At 44.9% G+C, this 14,796-nt stretch overlaps 1 protein-coding gene across 2 annotated transcripts in view; it reads left to right on the forward strand.

Moving 5' to 3' along the window:
• Positions 1 to 270: 270 nt before the first annotated feature.
• FAM131B (family with sequence similarity 131 member B) overlaps positions 271 to 14,796 on the forward strand; it is a 32,435-nt gene continuing 17,909 nt past the window's right edge. For both annotated transcript variants that reach the window (XM_040053827.1, XM_058419466.1), the window contains exon 1: positions 271 to 477. In XM_040053827.1, the coding sequence (XP_039909761.1) occupies positions 450 to 477 (28 nt within the window). In that variant the 5' untranslated portion in view covers positions 271 to 449. The remainder of the gene's footprint in view (positions 478 to 14,796) is intronic.

Consider the following 14,796-nt stretch of genomic DNA (forward strand, 5'->3'; position numbering starts at 1 on the left):
GCGGCCCGGCCCGGCCCGGCCGGCGCTGCCTCCCCTCCCCGGGCCGCGGAGGGCGGCAGCCAATCGGCGCGGCGCTGCCGGGCCGAGCTGTTTACCCAATCTCAGCCCGCCCCCCGTCGGGGAGCCGGGAGCGGGGGGCGGGCGGGCAGCGGGGGCTCGGCGGCGGCACCGGCGGGGACGCGGCGGCGGACGGGGAGCCGCGCGGGGCGCGGAGCAAAGCGCGGAGGCGCGGCGGGGGCAGATGACAGCCTGGCCCGCGGGCTCCCCGCCTCCCCCCGGCCGGGGCACCCCGCGCTCCTGCCTGACCATGACCCCGCGCCGGTCCCCGCTGGGCCACCCCGGCGTTTCCCGCTGAAGGGACCGGCTCCTTTCCGACCTCCGCCGCTCCCCGCCTTCTCCGCCTACTCGCTGCCGAGGCTGCCGCCTCTCCCCGGAGCCCCCCCGGAGTGATGGGCTGCATCGGATCCCGCACCGTGGGTAAGGCGTTGGCGGGGACGGCGCCGGAGGATGCTCGGGCAGCCGCGGCCCCCGCCCGGCTCCCGGCACGGCGGCCCCTGGCAGCCCCCCTCCCCGCTGCCCGCGCATTTAGCGCCGTCAGCTGCGTGCGACCCTTCCCCACCTCGGTCTCCCGTGGCGCGGCGGGGCTCCGCCGAGCCGCTGGCCTAGGTGCCGGCGGCGGGGCGGCGGGACGTGCCCGGGGCCGGGGGTCGTCCGCCCGTGTCACCCGTGACGAAAGGTCGCCGAACATGTGGGTCAGTGCGGCGCCTCCGGAGAAGGGGGTGGGTGCGGGGCGTGCCGTGCCGTGCCGTGCCGTGCCGAGCCGTGCCTCCCGAAGCGGGATCAGGCGGCCGGCGGCTGCCTCCTTTGCTCGGTAAGGGTTTATTGTTATCCGAGGATGCATAACGTTGCATGATCCGCACGTCTTCTTGTCTCCCCCTTCCCCCTGCGTAGACTTCAATGGAGAAGAGCAAAGGAAACTGAATCCCTTCCCTCTCGCGGAGCTATTGCGAGGGGACGCGGGAAGGGATCGCATCCTTCCACTGGGCCACGCCGTGCACATTTTTAACCAAAAGATCCCGAGCCTTCGGGCTATGTAACCCAGCTTTCCCCTCCTACACACATGCAGATACCGAGAGGTCCCTCGATCTTTAAGCACAGTTATCTACAGGTAAACGCAGCATTCTGGGCAGCTATTCTTCCCTTCAGGAAATTTTTCTTCAGTGCAAACCGCAGGTACAGTTCTATCAGTTACATGGGGATGTAATATGCCGAAAGGATCTCTGAAAGCAAAGCAGAGTTCATTTGGCAGTACATCTCTCTCCCAAGGCAGTCTGCTCTGTCTCTCCCAAGAGCACACGGGCGTCTGTGGGAAAAGGAGACCTCTGAGGACATCAGAATTGCACCGCCGCCCCAGGTGGAGGGACCGTGTCACCCCAGGGTAAATCTGAGGGACTGTGTCAAAGCCTGGTGCTGTGACACTTGTCCCAGTGGGAAAGCCCTTTGTGAGCACTTGCAGGGAACCATCTACTCCTGCAGCAGCAAACTTTAAACTACAGAATCCAGCTTCTACTTTTGGGGATTAATTCCCATATCTAGCCTGTGTCTCTTAGCGGTCTCGAATGTCCTTATGACCTAGAGAAACCTCTTACGTGTCCACGTGGCAAAGATCACTGCAATATGTCCCTTGAGATTCTTCAAGCTCACCTGGATCACTGTCTCTGTAGCATATCAGGGCATGTATTGCCTTGCCCCTCTCCTCCACACACCCACGCTGCTGAGGACATTATTATCCTGTTAGCTGGCTAATTATTGATACACCTTTTATCGATGTGTGTCTGAACTGGCAGCGCTAATTCTTGGTTTCTCTTCCCACAACGCTGTTGAAATAAAGAGCAAACATGCATTTAGTAACATCCACTCTCCACTCCAGAATGTGGTTAAGCTGTTGTGCAAACTACAGGTGTTTGTTCCTGTGCATGGCAGCGGTTTTATGATCTGTGACTTGGAATCTGTGTTCAAAAAAACCCCAAACCCTGGTATAACTGAGCTGTTGCAGGTGTCATTCTCATATGAGATTATATATATGTTTATATATATATTTATAAATGTCATAGAGTTGTGCGGGCAGAGATGAAAACAGAAAATAGCATCTATGCTATGTCGATGGAATAATGATAGCTGAAAATTCACTTTGTCTGCAAATTGCCGTCCTTCGATACAGACCTTAATGGCACAGATGTTTGACTTCTCGTACGATAGCGATTTTTGGTTGGCGTGATGTACTCTCATTCTTGATGGTGATAGCTCAGTGGACTTTAGGGACGTATTTATACGGTTAACCGAGGAGTTTTTCTTGCCCTGGTGTTACGAAGGCGTGTGCTGGGGGGGATTGCACAACTATGATTCTGGTCTCTGTGGGAGTCAGATATGAATGTAGTAATACTGCCTGATGCCTGCTTCGTGTGAAACTTTTACACTGCTTTGCTTTAGGAGGGGCTTTTCTCTTGTCAGTCCTGAAGGCTGGATTTATTGGGGGTGGGATCCTTGCATTTTATTTGGACTACTCCACCTAAGGAATTTTGTTCAGAACAATTCTTACTTGGCAGCCTAGATTTTTGGCTCCAGCCTTCCTGGAGTTATTGAGAGGATTCTTCAGACATATTTTGGGGAAATCAGTGCTTTGAAGTACTGTGTCTGAGCTCTAGGACTAACATCCTAGCGTGAGCAGAGCTTTGTGTTCCCTCTTCCAAGTGTATCTGATTTTTAGAATTAGTTCAGTGTACAGGCTCTCTATTGCCTTCCCAAGACCAGATAGGTCCTAGAGAAAGGAATGCTATGCTTGTATTTGCTTTACCTTGGAATTTGCATGGAACAGTTTTTGAACTCAGAATTCAAGGTTTTAATTAGTAATAGAAAGCTCATAATCAGTCACATTTCGTTTGTTCACCACACAAGGGCCAGTGGAGGATTGTGCCCTGAGCTTGCTCCGGGCTTTTTTCCATTCCAATTTTAAGCAAGCCACATGATTTCTTCATCTCCCGCAGGGATGTTTTACTATGATCTAGTTAGATGTCATAGTTTGCACATGTTTAGTGATGTGCAACTTTACGTCTTCTTTCCTAAATATGAGTTTTCTGGTTATTTCTCCCTGGGGAAAAGTAATTGAGAGGGTCATAACAGAGCAGCTCCATATGTGATAACTTGAAATAGAGTCATAGAGCATCTTTAAATTTTACAGAGGACGCCAGAATGGCCATGATCACATTATGATTTCCTAAGGTATGGACAAAGCTGAAAAGTGATCTTAAAAGGCTAACCTGATATCCAATCACCTTCTCCACAGTCACATCTCAATGTCATACGTGTGCTTTGTGTAACATGGCATGATAGCAATTACACAATGAGAACTTGAGGTGGCTTCTTCCTCTGTTAATGGCTACAAGTCATGTCTGTGTATTGCTGATACCCCATCATCGTTCCTGGACAGCTGCCTAGCAACTCTCATCGTAGCTGGGTCTCAGTTTCAGGGAATGTACAGGAGAATTTTCACTCAGGTTGCTGGAAAGTTAAGGCTGTAAAATCCAGCAGGAACTTGTAGATATTTGAGTGCCAACCAGCCAAATGCCAAAGATGAGCTTGATTGTTGTCAGTAACTGAGTTTGCCAAGTTTAGGGTTTCAGGTCTGCTTGGGTGTCTGAATGCATTGCAAGTGTACCTTTGACTACAGCTTAGACATCTCCTAACACTGGCAGTTCTGATTAGTGTGGCAAGGTTTCTCTTCATTCCTTGAATGGATTTAAATTGATAGAAAGCTCAAGCCTGTTAAGCTCAAGGTTGCCGTCTCTTTTTTTCCAGTTATTTCTCTGATTTCTCTCACGTCTTTGCACATAAGCCTGCACCAAACATGTTTTGTGAATGTGATGTCAAATGGTGGGAAAATATTCCAAGACATTACAAACTAATAGTACTTTTGGAGTGTCAGAGAAGAGGAACTAGAGTGTCGGGAAAAGCTTTTTGCCTGTGAGAAGCGTCAAACACTAAAAGGGGTTTCCCAGAGAGGTTGTTCAGTATCCATTCTTTGAGGTTTTCAAGACCAGCCTGGATAAAGCCCTGAGTAATCTGGTCTAACCTCATAGCTGACTCTGCTTTGAACCGGAGTTTGCACCTCAGGAGGCACCTTCCAGCCCAGTTATCCTGTGATCCTATGCTTAGGGTCTAAACCCTGGAGTGGTTGCCTCTCTGAGTCAGGCTGGACCCACTCCTTTAGTCTGGCTCTGCCAGAGGACCCCACGTCTTGCACATGTCATTAGTACACTCCTACACGTTGCCCCCATCCCCACTTTCCTGTAACTACGGAGGTTGCCGTGTGTTGCACAACTCCTCACCACGATAACCAGCTGAAACCATCTCTGTGTGGTTTTGGTCTGGCAGTTTTGCAAGGAGCAGCCCAAGTGACAGCTAGGCTCGTGCACCCAGCATCAGTCACTGACCGTGCAGACTGGAAAAGGCAGAGCTCTGAATTGTTCAGTCTCTGGGTCAGGTGTGAGCTGCCAAAGCCAGGTACCTGGCTTGCTGGGCTCCCCTTCACAAGGAATGGTCAGTGTCCTGTCAGAGGCAGGAGTGCATATTTCATGTGTTGCTTTCCCACTGGATGATCTATGCTAGGTGTAAATGAGTGGCTCATAGCACCCACAGCAGGAGATATGGAGCCAAAGACCACCCACTCCTAATCCAGCCACTTTAGATTCAGCAGAGTGGGAGTAGGAGGTTGACAGGAGAGGGGTAAAGCAGCTGGAGCAAGCAGTGAACATCCCCTGCGTTTTTCTCCTTACTTATTCCCCCCAGATCTGTCGGTGTGTGAAGTGAGATCTGGAATGGCGAGTGTGGTCTGCACACTTGCAGCGTGAAAAAGTGAGACATCCACTCTGCATGCGTAGCTCACGCATACCCAGTGTGTATCAAGGTGCCCAGTTCCTCCTTCCTTCACCTTCAACATCTGAGTGAGTCAGTGAAAAGGAGTAGAGAGACGGAGAAGCCTCAGAAAGGAAATGGTAATGTACAAGGAAACTGAGCCATGAAGGTAGGGGTATTTCATTGAGTTGCGTGCACACAGGTGGAAGGGGAAGGAGAACAGAGCTCTGTGTAGAAACTGCAGGTGATGTGAGTAAAAGAGTGGGCATACATGAAAAGGGGCATCTGGGTATCTTGTTCCTCTCTTACTTGGGATAGAGACAAACAGAACAGAGGGAGGGACAAAGGGACACCTTCCAGATCAGATTGCTTTGTGGTTGGTCTCACTTCACTACTTGTATTTCTTCCCAGTCTGGCTTTTCCTCTTTTGAGCAGTTCTCAATCTGATCATTTTTAGAAACTCAAGTAAAGAGCTCAGGGGTGAGAACTTGTTTCTGCCAGTAAGATTTTGAACAGAGACCATCTCCCAGACCCAGCTGCCAGTTTTCCCGCGGGGTGTGCAAACAGGTGATCTCTGAGACCTCCCTCTCTTGACAGGGTTTCTGAAATACAGGTGAGTGGTTTCAAAGTTGTGGTGGGGAGAGGCTATCAGAGAGCATGATTGCATAAGCCTGGCTTTATAAGGAAGTGATCCTAAAAAAGGTGTGCAAGGCAGAAACAGTCATTAGTAACAGAAAACAGTCTTTGGTGTGTTGCTGATTGAGGTAAGACTTTTGTGTGTGTACAATGCAGGAGATGTGATTTGAGGAACAGAACCGAGGAAGAGCATACTGACTTTGTGAACTCTTATGGACAGTAATACTGAAAGAATTATGAGAGAAATTACAAAGGAGCTTATGAAAAAATGGAAGTAGTGAATTCATCAGCATGATAGAGCTGGGAGTCTTAATTCTATAGACTGATATGTATTGAAGCAGAAGTGAACTAATTAATACATGTTTTAGGCCTGCTTTCTTGGGGAGAAGTAGAAAAAATAGTTTTCAGCTCATTTTTAATAAGGTTATGCTCTCCAACAGAAAACAACTGTGATTTTAGACTGATACTGAAAACAACCAGTTCAAGATAAATCACACTCAGGAGTTTTTAAGCACTTGGATAAAAAGTCAAAGCTTTGCTTTATAAGGTCTTGAAATAGTGAAGAAGCTCTCAAGTGAAGAGCTGGGGTGTTAGCACAACTTTAAAGGTTTTGTGAGATGACCTATGCATTTAATTTTATCAATTTATTAAAATTTCCAAAAAAATATTAGAAGGACAATATATCAGTGAGAATGGCCTTATACAAAACAGAGCCTGTCAAGCTAACTTAATTTCATGACTTTATGAGTCTCCCTGCCGCCAAGTACTTCTCTGATAGAGGTACCTTTACCTACAATTGTGGTAATGGAAGTAAAAGATGAGATTGGTAAAAGATACCATCTCTAATCAGCTAGCAATCATCTTAGCACTACATGATTCTTAGCCAGTTAACATATGAGTGCAGTACATTTTAAATGCATCTAAATTCAATAGATAGCAAAATAGTAAGAACCATTGTTGAAAAACCCGTGGCTGTCATTTTGCCAGGTACCATGTGATTTTAACATTATGCTCAAGATCCTGAGGGAGATCCAAAATACTGATAAGCTCAGTGGTATCTGGAACGACTGGAAGAACTGCTAAAAATGAAAGTAACCAATGAATGGGATAAATCACTGGAACGGAGCAGTTTGATTCATTTTCAGTGCTGACAGACAACGCGTGTTTCAGTCTAACCAAACAGGAGTTCATTTATCTAATGGCAGAGCGTGAATAGAGTTCATGGGACCAGAACTCTGTGTTAGAAAGCAGTCACACTAAATAAGCTTATAGATATTGGAACTGGTAATCAGTAGATCAACAGCTACTACTGAGATGCTGCAGCCAAGGAAGCTGATGTGGTTCCTTGATCTTGAATGCTGAATAGGAGGAGAGAAAAGCATGTTTTCCTCTGCATTTGGCACTTGTGAAAAAAACTATTTTTCATCTACTTTGTCTAATTCTGTTATTATCACTTTGAAAAATACTGCAAAACTGAAGTATGACAAGAAAATAAACACAGAACTGTGAATAAAATCTTACCGAAGTGACTTGATGACAGTCTAAGTGTTTGAAGAAAGTCATCTGACTCTTCAACCTAGTAGAAAACTGTTAAGATGTGATAGAAGGATGGCAGATACATTCAGATTGGAAATGAGGCAAAAATCATAAAGTAAAAATAATGAACTATTGAGATTATTTATTGAGAGTTGTACTGAGCCCTGTGTCACATGAGCACAATAAAATCAAGATTTAAAAAAATTCTCTAGTTCAAGCACAGCAACAGAAAGTACAGTTAACAAAGGGAATACATTTAGCCTCAATTACTTTAAGGAGGTCAGATTAGATGATCAGGTTGTTTTTCTGTGAGTTTATGCTACACGTTCCCAAGTCCAGGAGTATACCAGACTTTTAAATGAAATAAAATTTTTGTATCGCAAAATGAATGTGGTTGTACTTGCAGATGCTGATCAGACATGGCTCATGGGGCAAGTTTCAGTTCAAAATTTCTAAAGGGCGCTGGAGAAAATATTTTGGTGGCCCAAATGGTGAGCACGTGGGTTGACATTCCACGTGGGAAAAAGAGTTTTAGCGTTTATACTAGTGGCTGTTTACGTTCGCTGGCCAGGATGGTGACGGAAAGGGGTGACAGCCGGAGAAAGATCAAAGAGGCTGTGAAGGCAGGAAGCTCGGCAGGCTGCAGATTAAATGTTTACTTCAGGAGCTATTCAAAGAGCCTGTAAAAGGCAAATAACTTGCCTTTTGCAATGATTAGGAGGACTTAGTTCATGGTGTTACTACTAAAGTAGTAACTTTGCTTCAGGTGACTCAGAGATATTAGGAGCACAGCAGAACATCACCACCCTCCGCCCCCAGCCTCAAAAACTCAACAATTTTGTATCTATTAATTGTGGGAGAAGTTGTGGAATTTTATTCTGTGGAACTTATCCTTGTTGGAGATGCATCTCATCAGCTTCAAATGAAAGCCTCTGTGAGGTTGTAGAGCAGGTAGACAAAAAAAGTGGTCAGATGATATTCATGCAAGACTTCTGGAGAAGTTTGAGGCTGAGAGAGCTGAACAGCAGATTGTTATCTGTAATGCTTTCCAGTTGCTTTGGTACAAGAAGATTGAAAGATAGAAACGGTGCCAGTTTTTGAAATGATTTTGAGATCTGGGAAACTGCAGGCTAGTAAACAAGATATGCCTGGGAGGCAAGCTAATAAACATTACTCTGAAGAACAGAATTAGTGTGTGCATGGACAGATAAGATGTACTGAGAAAGAGTTAACCCTACTGTTAGTGGATATCACAATTTATGAGTCTTAGAAGGGGTCAACAAGCAACATGGACAAAGGAGGTCCAGTGGCAATAGTCCACTTGGATTTGCAAAGCACATTTATAAAGGTCACTCACCCCAGGCTGTTAAAAGACATGAATCTGCTGTTGAGTCAGAGAAGTTCCTCAAGTAGCTGGGTGAAGATAGGAAACAAGGATGAGCATGAAATGTCAGTTTTTCACAGGGATATTTTTTTCACATTTGTGCATATCCATAAACGACATGGAAAGGGGGGAGGGGTACGTAATGAGGTAACAAAGTATGAAAATAAAGTAATCGTTTGGGGGAGCAGGCGAAAAACTGCGTGGAGTGATTTGAAAAAGGATTTCACAATATCGAATTATAGGTCATTTGATTTCACAATATCGAATGACATAAATTATGGGTGAAATTTGATGTGGATAAATGTAAAATGATGCGCACAGGAAAAGCAATTCTAGAGTTACATTTGCAATGATGGAGGTTCTGAGTTTACTATTACCATGCAGGAATGAGGTCTTGCCGTTTTAATGTGTGGCTTAATGCTTAGTACCACTAAAAATGCCAATCAAATGTTAGCAATTAGGAAGTGAATAGAATAAAATGAGAAACATCATTATATCATGCATCTATCCATATGGTTCCCTTATTTTGATCCTTTATAATGCATTGACCCTAATGGTCCATTCCCATTTCAGAAAGGCCATAATCAAACTGGAAAAGATTCAGAAAAGGACAGGAAAGACAATCAAAGGTATTGTGTGGCTAATATGAAAGGAGCTACTTAAATAGGGATTTCTCAAGTATGGAAATGAGATGGTTAAGGATATGACAGATAAAATCATGAATTTTCTCTGGGAAAGGAACAGCATGGAGGAAATGATGAGGGAAGACTGTTTCATTATCAACTTTAAACCAGAGTCTAAACATCAAATGAAACTAGCAAATGGCAAGTTTAAAGAAAATAAAAGTCAGCACTACCTCGTGTAACACAGAATTCAATTGTGTAAGTACTTGACATAGGATGCTGCGGGTACTAAAAGGCTTTTTTTTTATTTTAGAAGTGAACAGATGAATCCTTTAAAGGTGACTAAATACAGGGGCAATGTCTGTCTTGGGAGCTACTTGAGGTGTAAACTGTGACAGGTTAGGACAAATATTCTGGGAAAATATCACTTCTGCTTCCCGTGTGTGAATTGTTCCCTGTCTTTCTTACACATCCACTCCCACTTTAAGGACAAGCTGATACCCATCCCAAACAAAGACTAAGTATCTTCTTTCCTGCTACTTCCCAAAAGAAGAAGAGAATGAAGAAAACAAACCAGAGGGGAAAAAAAAACCCCAGTCACTGAGGAGTGGGAGGTGGTGGGAAGAAGAAAACATAAGAAAAGAGAACAGACTAACAGGCTAAAACCTGGAAAACAGGGAACCAAGGGGGAACAGTGAGCACCCCTGTATTTCTGTGACATCCAGGAACTGATGGATGCTGCCAAGTGATGCCCTGCCCAGAGCACAGGAATAGAAATAGCACTGTTAGTTGCTGGGATCTTGGGATTTCCTGCTCCTGGAGCTGGTCATATCCAGCTTGGTGAGAAACAGGACAGTTGATCAAGAGGACCCAGAATTAAGTGGGTCTTGGTATAGATACTGTACAAGTAAAGTTGTGAGAAGTGCAGCCAGAATCAAAACTGCGAGTTCTGGAGGAGACAGGAGATTGGCATGTGTGGTGTGCCAGTGTCCCTCTGACTGCAGAAAAGGCATGACTTGGGAATCCTCTGGAGGAACTTGTGCTTTCTGCTTGATGAAGGATTTTTTCAGGTGATATTCCCAATGGTCCATTGAATTAGCTCAAAGTAGAAGCTGGCCAGCAGGGTTCTTTATTCTCTTGTGAGAATGGGTGGTCCTACAACCATTGGTCTAAGGGGTTGTTAACCCTGTGTTTGGGTTTAAGGGGGAGGTTGAACAAATGATGTGGATGACTGTTCCCTTGACAGTGGAGCAGCCTTTGGAGATCAGAGGATGATCCTGAACAGCAAGTATCCCCTGTGTAGGTGTGGGTGCCCCCAGGGACAGCAGGGAGAATCATGGGGTGGGGTTAGGGGTCGGTGTGATGGTGAGATGTGGCCTCACCTGGGCAGGTGCAGGGCTGGGCATTCAGTGCCAGCTGCTCTGCCTGGTGAGCTCAGCCCCTGCAGTCTCAGTGCCAGCAGCTCTTCGTCGTTTTCCCCAGTTGCTTAGGGAGCTGTGGAGCTCTGGTGAGGACACCTGAAGCCCTGGTGGTGGCTTTCTAGGATTGGGAACAGTTTCTCTTACAAGATACCTGCTGGAAATACAATACAGCAGAGAGGAAACAGACCAAGAGTTTCCTGGAGTGCGTGTAAGAATTTCCTGACACAGCTGATGAGTGATCCAACCACTCAGGGAAGGCACCTGCTGGAGCTGTTGTTTGTGTACAAAGAAGGACTTGTGGGTGATGTGGTGGTTGGAGGCTGTCTTGGGCCATCACAAATGAGAGTTTCTGATTCTCAGAGCAGTAAGGAGGGAGGTCAGCAGAACGGCTGCCTTGGACTTAATGGAGGTCAGACTTGGACTTGTTTAGGAGACTGTTTCACAGAGTCCCTTAAGAGGCAGTCCCGAGGGGCAGAGGAGTGCAGGAAGGTTGGACGTTCTTCAGGAGCGAAATCCTAAAGGTGCAGAAGCAGGCCCTCCCCATGTGCTGAAAGGTGAGCCAGTGGGGAAGAAGACCAGCCTGAGTGAACAGGGAGCTTAGTCTGAAACTCAGGAAATAAAGAGTGTTTCACCTTTGGAAGAAGGGGCAGGCCATTCAGGAAGACTACAAGGATGTTGTGAGGTTGTGCAGAGAGAAAATTAGAACAGCCGAAGACTAACCAGAATTTAGTCTGACCACTGCCATAAAAGACAATAAAAATGTTTCTATAGATGCATAAGCTGCCAAAGGAGGGCTAAGGAGAATTCTTCATCCTTTATTGGACGTGGAGGAATACATAGTGACAAAAGATGAGGAAAAGGCTGAGGTAACAAAGGCACTTTGTTTTTTGGGGAGAGTGGTGACAGGGAGTCAGCAGCCTCAGTGCTTCCTGTCTGGCTCTGACCACTGCTGCTGTCCCAAAACCAGATGCTTTGTGAGGACTGCGACCAAGTGTGTGATGGCTGTGGTGGAGAAGGGTGCAGCCACCTGGCTGTAAACTCTGGGGTTGCCAGGGTGAGGCAGGGCAGGTAAGGAGAGTGGTGCCTGAAACTCACAGGCTGCCACTGCCCCTGTGTGCTGGTGTTGGGAGCAGGCTCTTGCTTTGTCCATTCCACAGAGAGGGACCAGGAGCACCCCTGAGGTGAGAAAGGTGCATTGTGAACTGCTGGTTGACTCTTGAGGAACCCTGGGGGTGGTTCTTCTTCCCCAGCATTGAGGATGAAACCCCAGCACGAAGATGGCGTGTCTAATAGTGTTCCTGTGCTCCAGGACAGTGCCCGTGTGACGTGCTGGCTACAGCGGGATTAAAATTTAAACATGCATGGAGGGCAATGTGTGAAACTGCCTGCTGCGTATTGCTTCTGTAACGCTGGCCACAGGCCAGGCAGAGAGGGCTGCTACCTTGGCTCATATTGACGTTTTCATACTTCCTGTGCTGAGTGAGGCCCCTGGGGACACGTTCTCTGCACTTCAGAGAGGCAGTGAAGAACGAGGCTAAACCCACCGCTGCTGTTCGTGCTGGCTGATGCTTGTTCCGCAAATGAGACGGTGCTCTGAGTCTTGGGTTTTTCTGAGTTTGTGTTAATTGGATGTGTTTGGTTTGGCAGTCCCTCCTTAGCCCAAATGATACGATGGCTGCTCAGAGCAGAGCTGCTCGTGTCCAGTGTTAGGCTCTCTGCTCGTCTTTTACTTAAAGATATGCAGCAGCCTTTAGTACTGGTCTGACAGTGTTTCCAGCCAAGAAGAAAAATGTAGGCGTTAGGGCTTTGTTCATTAATTCTATCTCCTAAACAGCTCTGAAAAGGGACCTACCTGCAGGGAGAGGTGGAATGGTCTGGAAAAGTACTGAAATTATCCAAATTCAAAGCAAAGATCCTGAGAACTGCCCATCTGACTCCTAATCTTACAGACATGTTAGAGCTGTAGGTGTTACTTGAAAGACGTCTGTTTTGTGGAGACCAAGACATTTCTGTGCCTTGATGAGCACCAAACTGTTCAGCTTTGCCTCAGTTTTTTTTCTGTTTCTCTTCCACAAATGACCCTGTTGGTAGGTGCCAGCAGCAGATAACTAACTTTTATGTTTCCTTCTGCAGTAGAAGCTAGAATTCTTACAGAGTTAGGTGGATAACTTGGGTTGATGGATGTCTCAGCTTTACCTGAGAGAATCTGAGTGCTTCCTTCAGAGGTTCACCTCAGGGACAGCTCCCATTCCTTTCCTTGATGACCTTTTGGATAGCTTTGATTGGCTCTGTGTAAAGCAGGCAGGGAGGGAGAGGGTTTCTATGGTTATTCTAGCCACCCGTCTGTCAGTCCTTCCCAGTAGCTTCAGCTGCTTTAATTTCAACCACATTTGACAAGACACGATGATGTTGTGTTTGACACTCCCACGAGTATCATGAAAATTGGTATCAGGGAAAGAACAATTTAAAGGCTGATCATAATTACTGCAATTACATTCGTTGTTTTCTTAGTTGTTCGGAGGGAAAAAAAAGGGAATGGAAAAGAATAATTGAACCATTTACTCTAAATATTCATCTTTACCAACATTAACGTTGGCTACCAATATCAAATGACAAGGTTTCTACTCTCTGCTGGAAAGTAACATTTGAGAAACAGAAGAAAGTCTGCTAACGGGGGATAATAGCAGTGCTGGAAAGTCATTGCTTAATTAAAATGTTTCTTGTGTTAATTGGCATGACACATCAGAAGGCAAATAACACAAATACTTATTTGGTAAATGGTGTAGTTCTTCACCAGCATTATGTTTGGAAGGGAAAAACAAAATTTAAGGCTCTCAAACTCTGTTCATCTATTTGATGTGGCACAAAATAGAGAAGACAAATTGGAGATGATGTTTAACATCCAACACAGAAGCTACAACACAATGGATTATTAAAGGCTATGGATGCAGATCAAAGTCACAGATGCAGAAGCCTGATTCAGGCATGGACCTTGGTAAATGAACAAAATGTAGGCACAGGTACCAAATATAGAATCAATTAATGCATAGTGGAAACAGCAATCGAGAAAATGTCAAGAGGAGACCCAAGGAGAATGGGCTTGTTTAGATTAAGTTTTGAGTAATTAAAAGCAAAGTGAATTTCTTATGATCACAGAAATGCAAAGAAAATGAAAATTTATCCAACTAAGAAACTCGGCGTCTCCGTGGTAAGTTAAGGTGTGTGGCAAAAAGAGCTACAGAAATAGTAAAAAAGTCATAATAATAGATCAGCAAGGTGAGGTACAGTCATCCAGATGGTGTTTTGGATTTTTGCAGTGCATTAATCAAAATGGTCACTTGGCTTGGGAATGATTACTACTCACGTTCCCTAATTCTGGGAGTCCAAAGTTATGATGACCAAAAACCACAAAATAAAGCAAGAAGTGGGGAAAAGGATATTTTCTTTTGCCCACATTTTTTTCTTTAAATGTTTTTCATCTTTATTATTTAGAAAAGCTTGACCTAAAAATAAATCTTGACTTTTACCTTAACAGTACTGTGAGAGGAAGAGGGATGATATTTTCCCCCAAAGGCTTAAATGACTTGAGTTGGCATGTTACGTCAGTTGTAATGGACACATCTTTTTCTTATGACTGTTTTTGCAGACTTTTTTTTTTAATCTCATTCGTGTTAAAAAATACAAAGAAGCCATGATGTGAAATAATGTGGCTTAATGTATTTCGACAGCTTTCATTTTCCCTCTCTGCTTCACGTAATCAGCTTCTTATTTTTTCTTCAGCCATCTACTGAGTCTTCCAAAACAAGGATGAAATCTATGATGTTAAAAAACCCCAAACCAAATTTTTTTTTTAATAAAATGAGGACATCTTTTAAAAGTTCAATGAAAATTAATCCCCTCTATAGCCTTTCTATACACACCATACAGAAACAATGAAAAGGAAATCAGAAACCAGTTATCTTTCAACTTTCATCACCTCATTTCAGAACATCTAAATGAGAAATTTGATAGCATGTTTGTAAAAATTCCACTTAAAATTAACTTTATGACCCACTCATTTTAAAATTCTTATCAGCTCTATATGGAGAAGAGCAAATAGTATTTGTAAGAGGCGATTGATCATAGAATTACAAATGGAATAGTCATGACGATTAGCAGAAGCTGGAATGAAGATGGAGAAGAGAAATTACATTGGAGAAGAAACATACAAAAGAAAAAAATACTGTGTACTAATTGCAGGGAGAAAGAAGTTGACAAGAGACTGGATAAAAAGAATACTAATTTA

This window comes from Hirundo rustica, chromosome 2 (genome assembly GCF_015227805.2).
Source record: "Hirundo rustica isolate bHirRus1 chromosome 2, bHirRus1.pri.v3, whole genome shotgun sequence".
In the NCBI taxonomy this organism is placed as follows: Eukaryota; Metazoa; Chordata; class Aves; order Passeriformes; family Hirundinidae; genus Hirundo; species Hirundo rustica.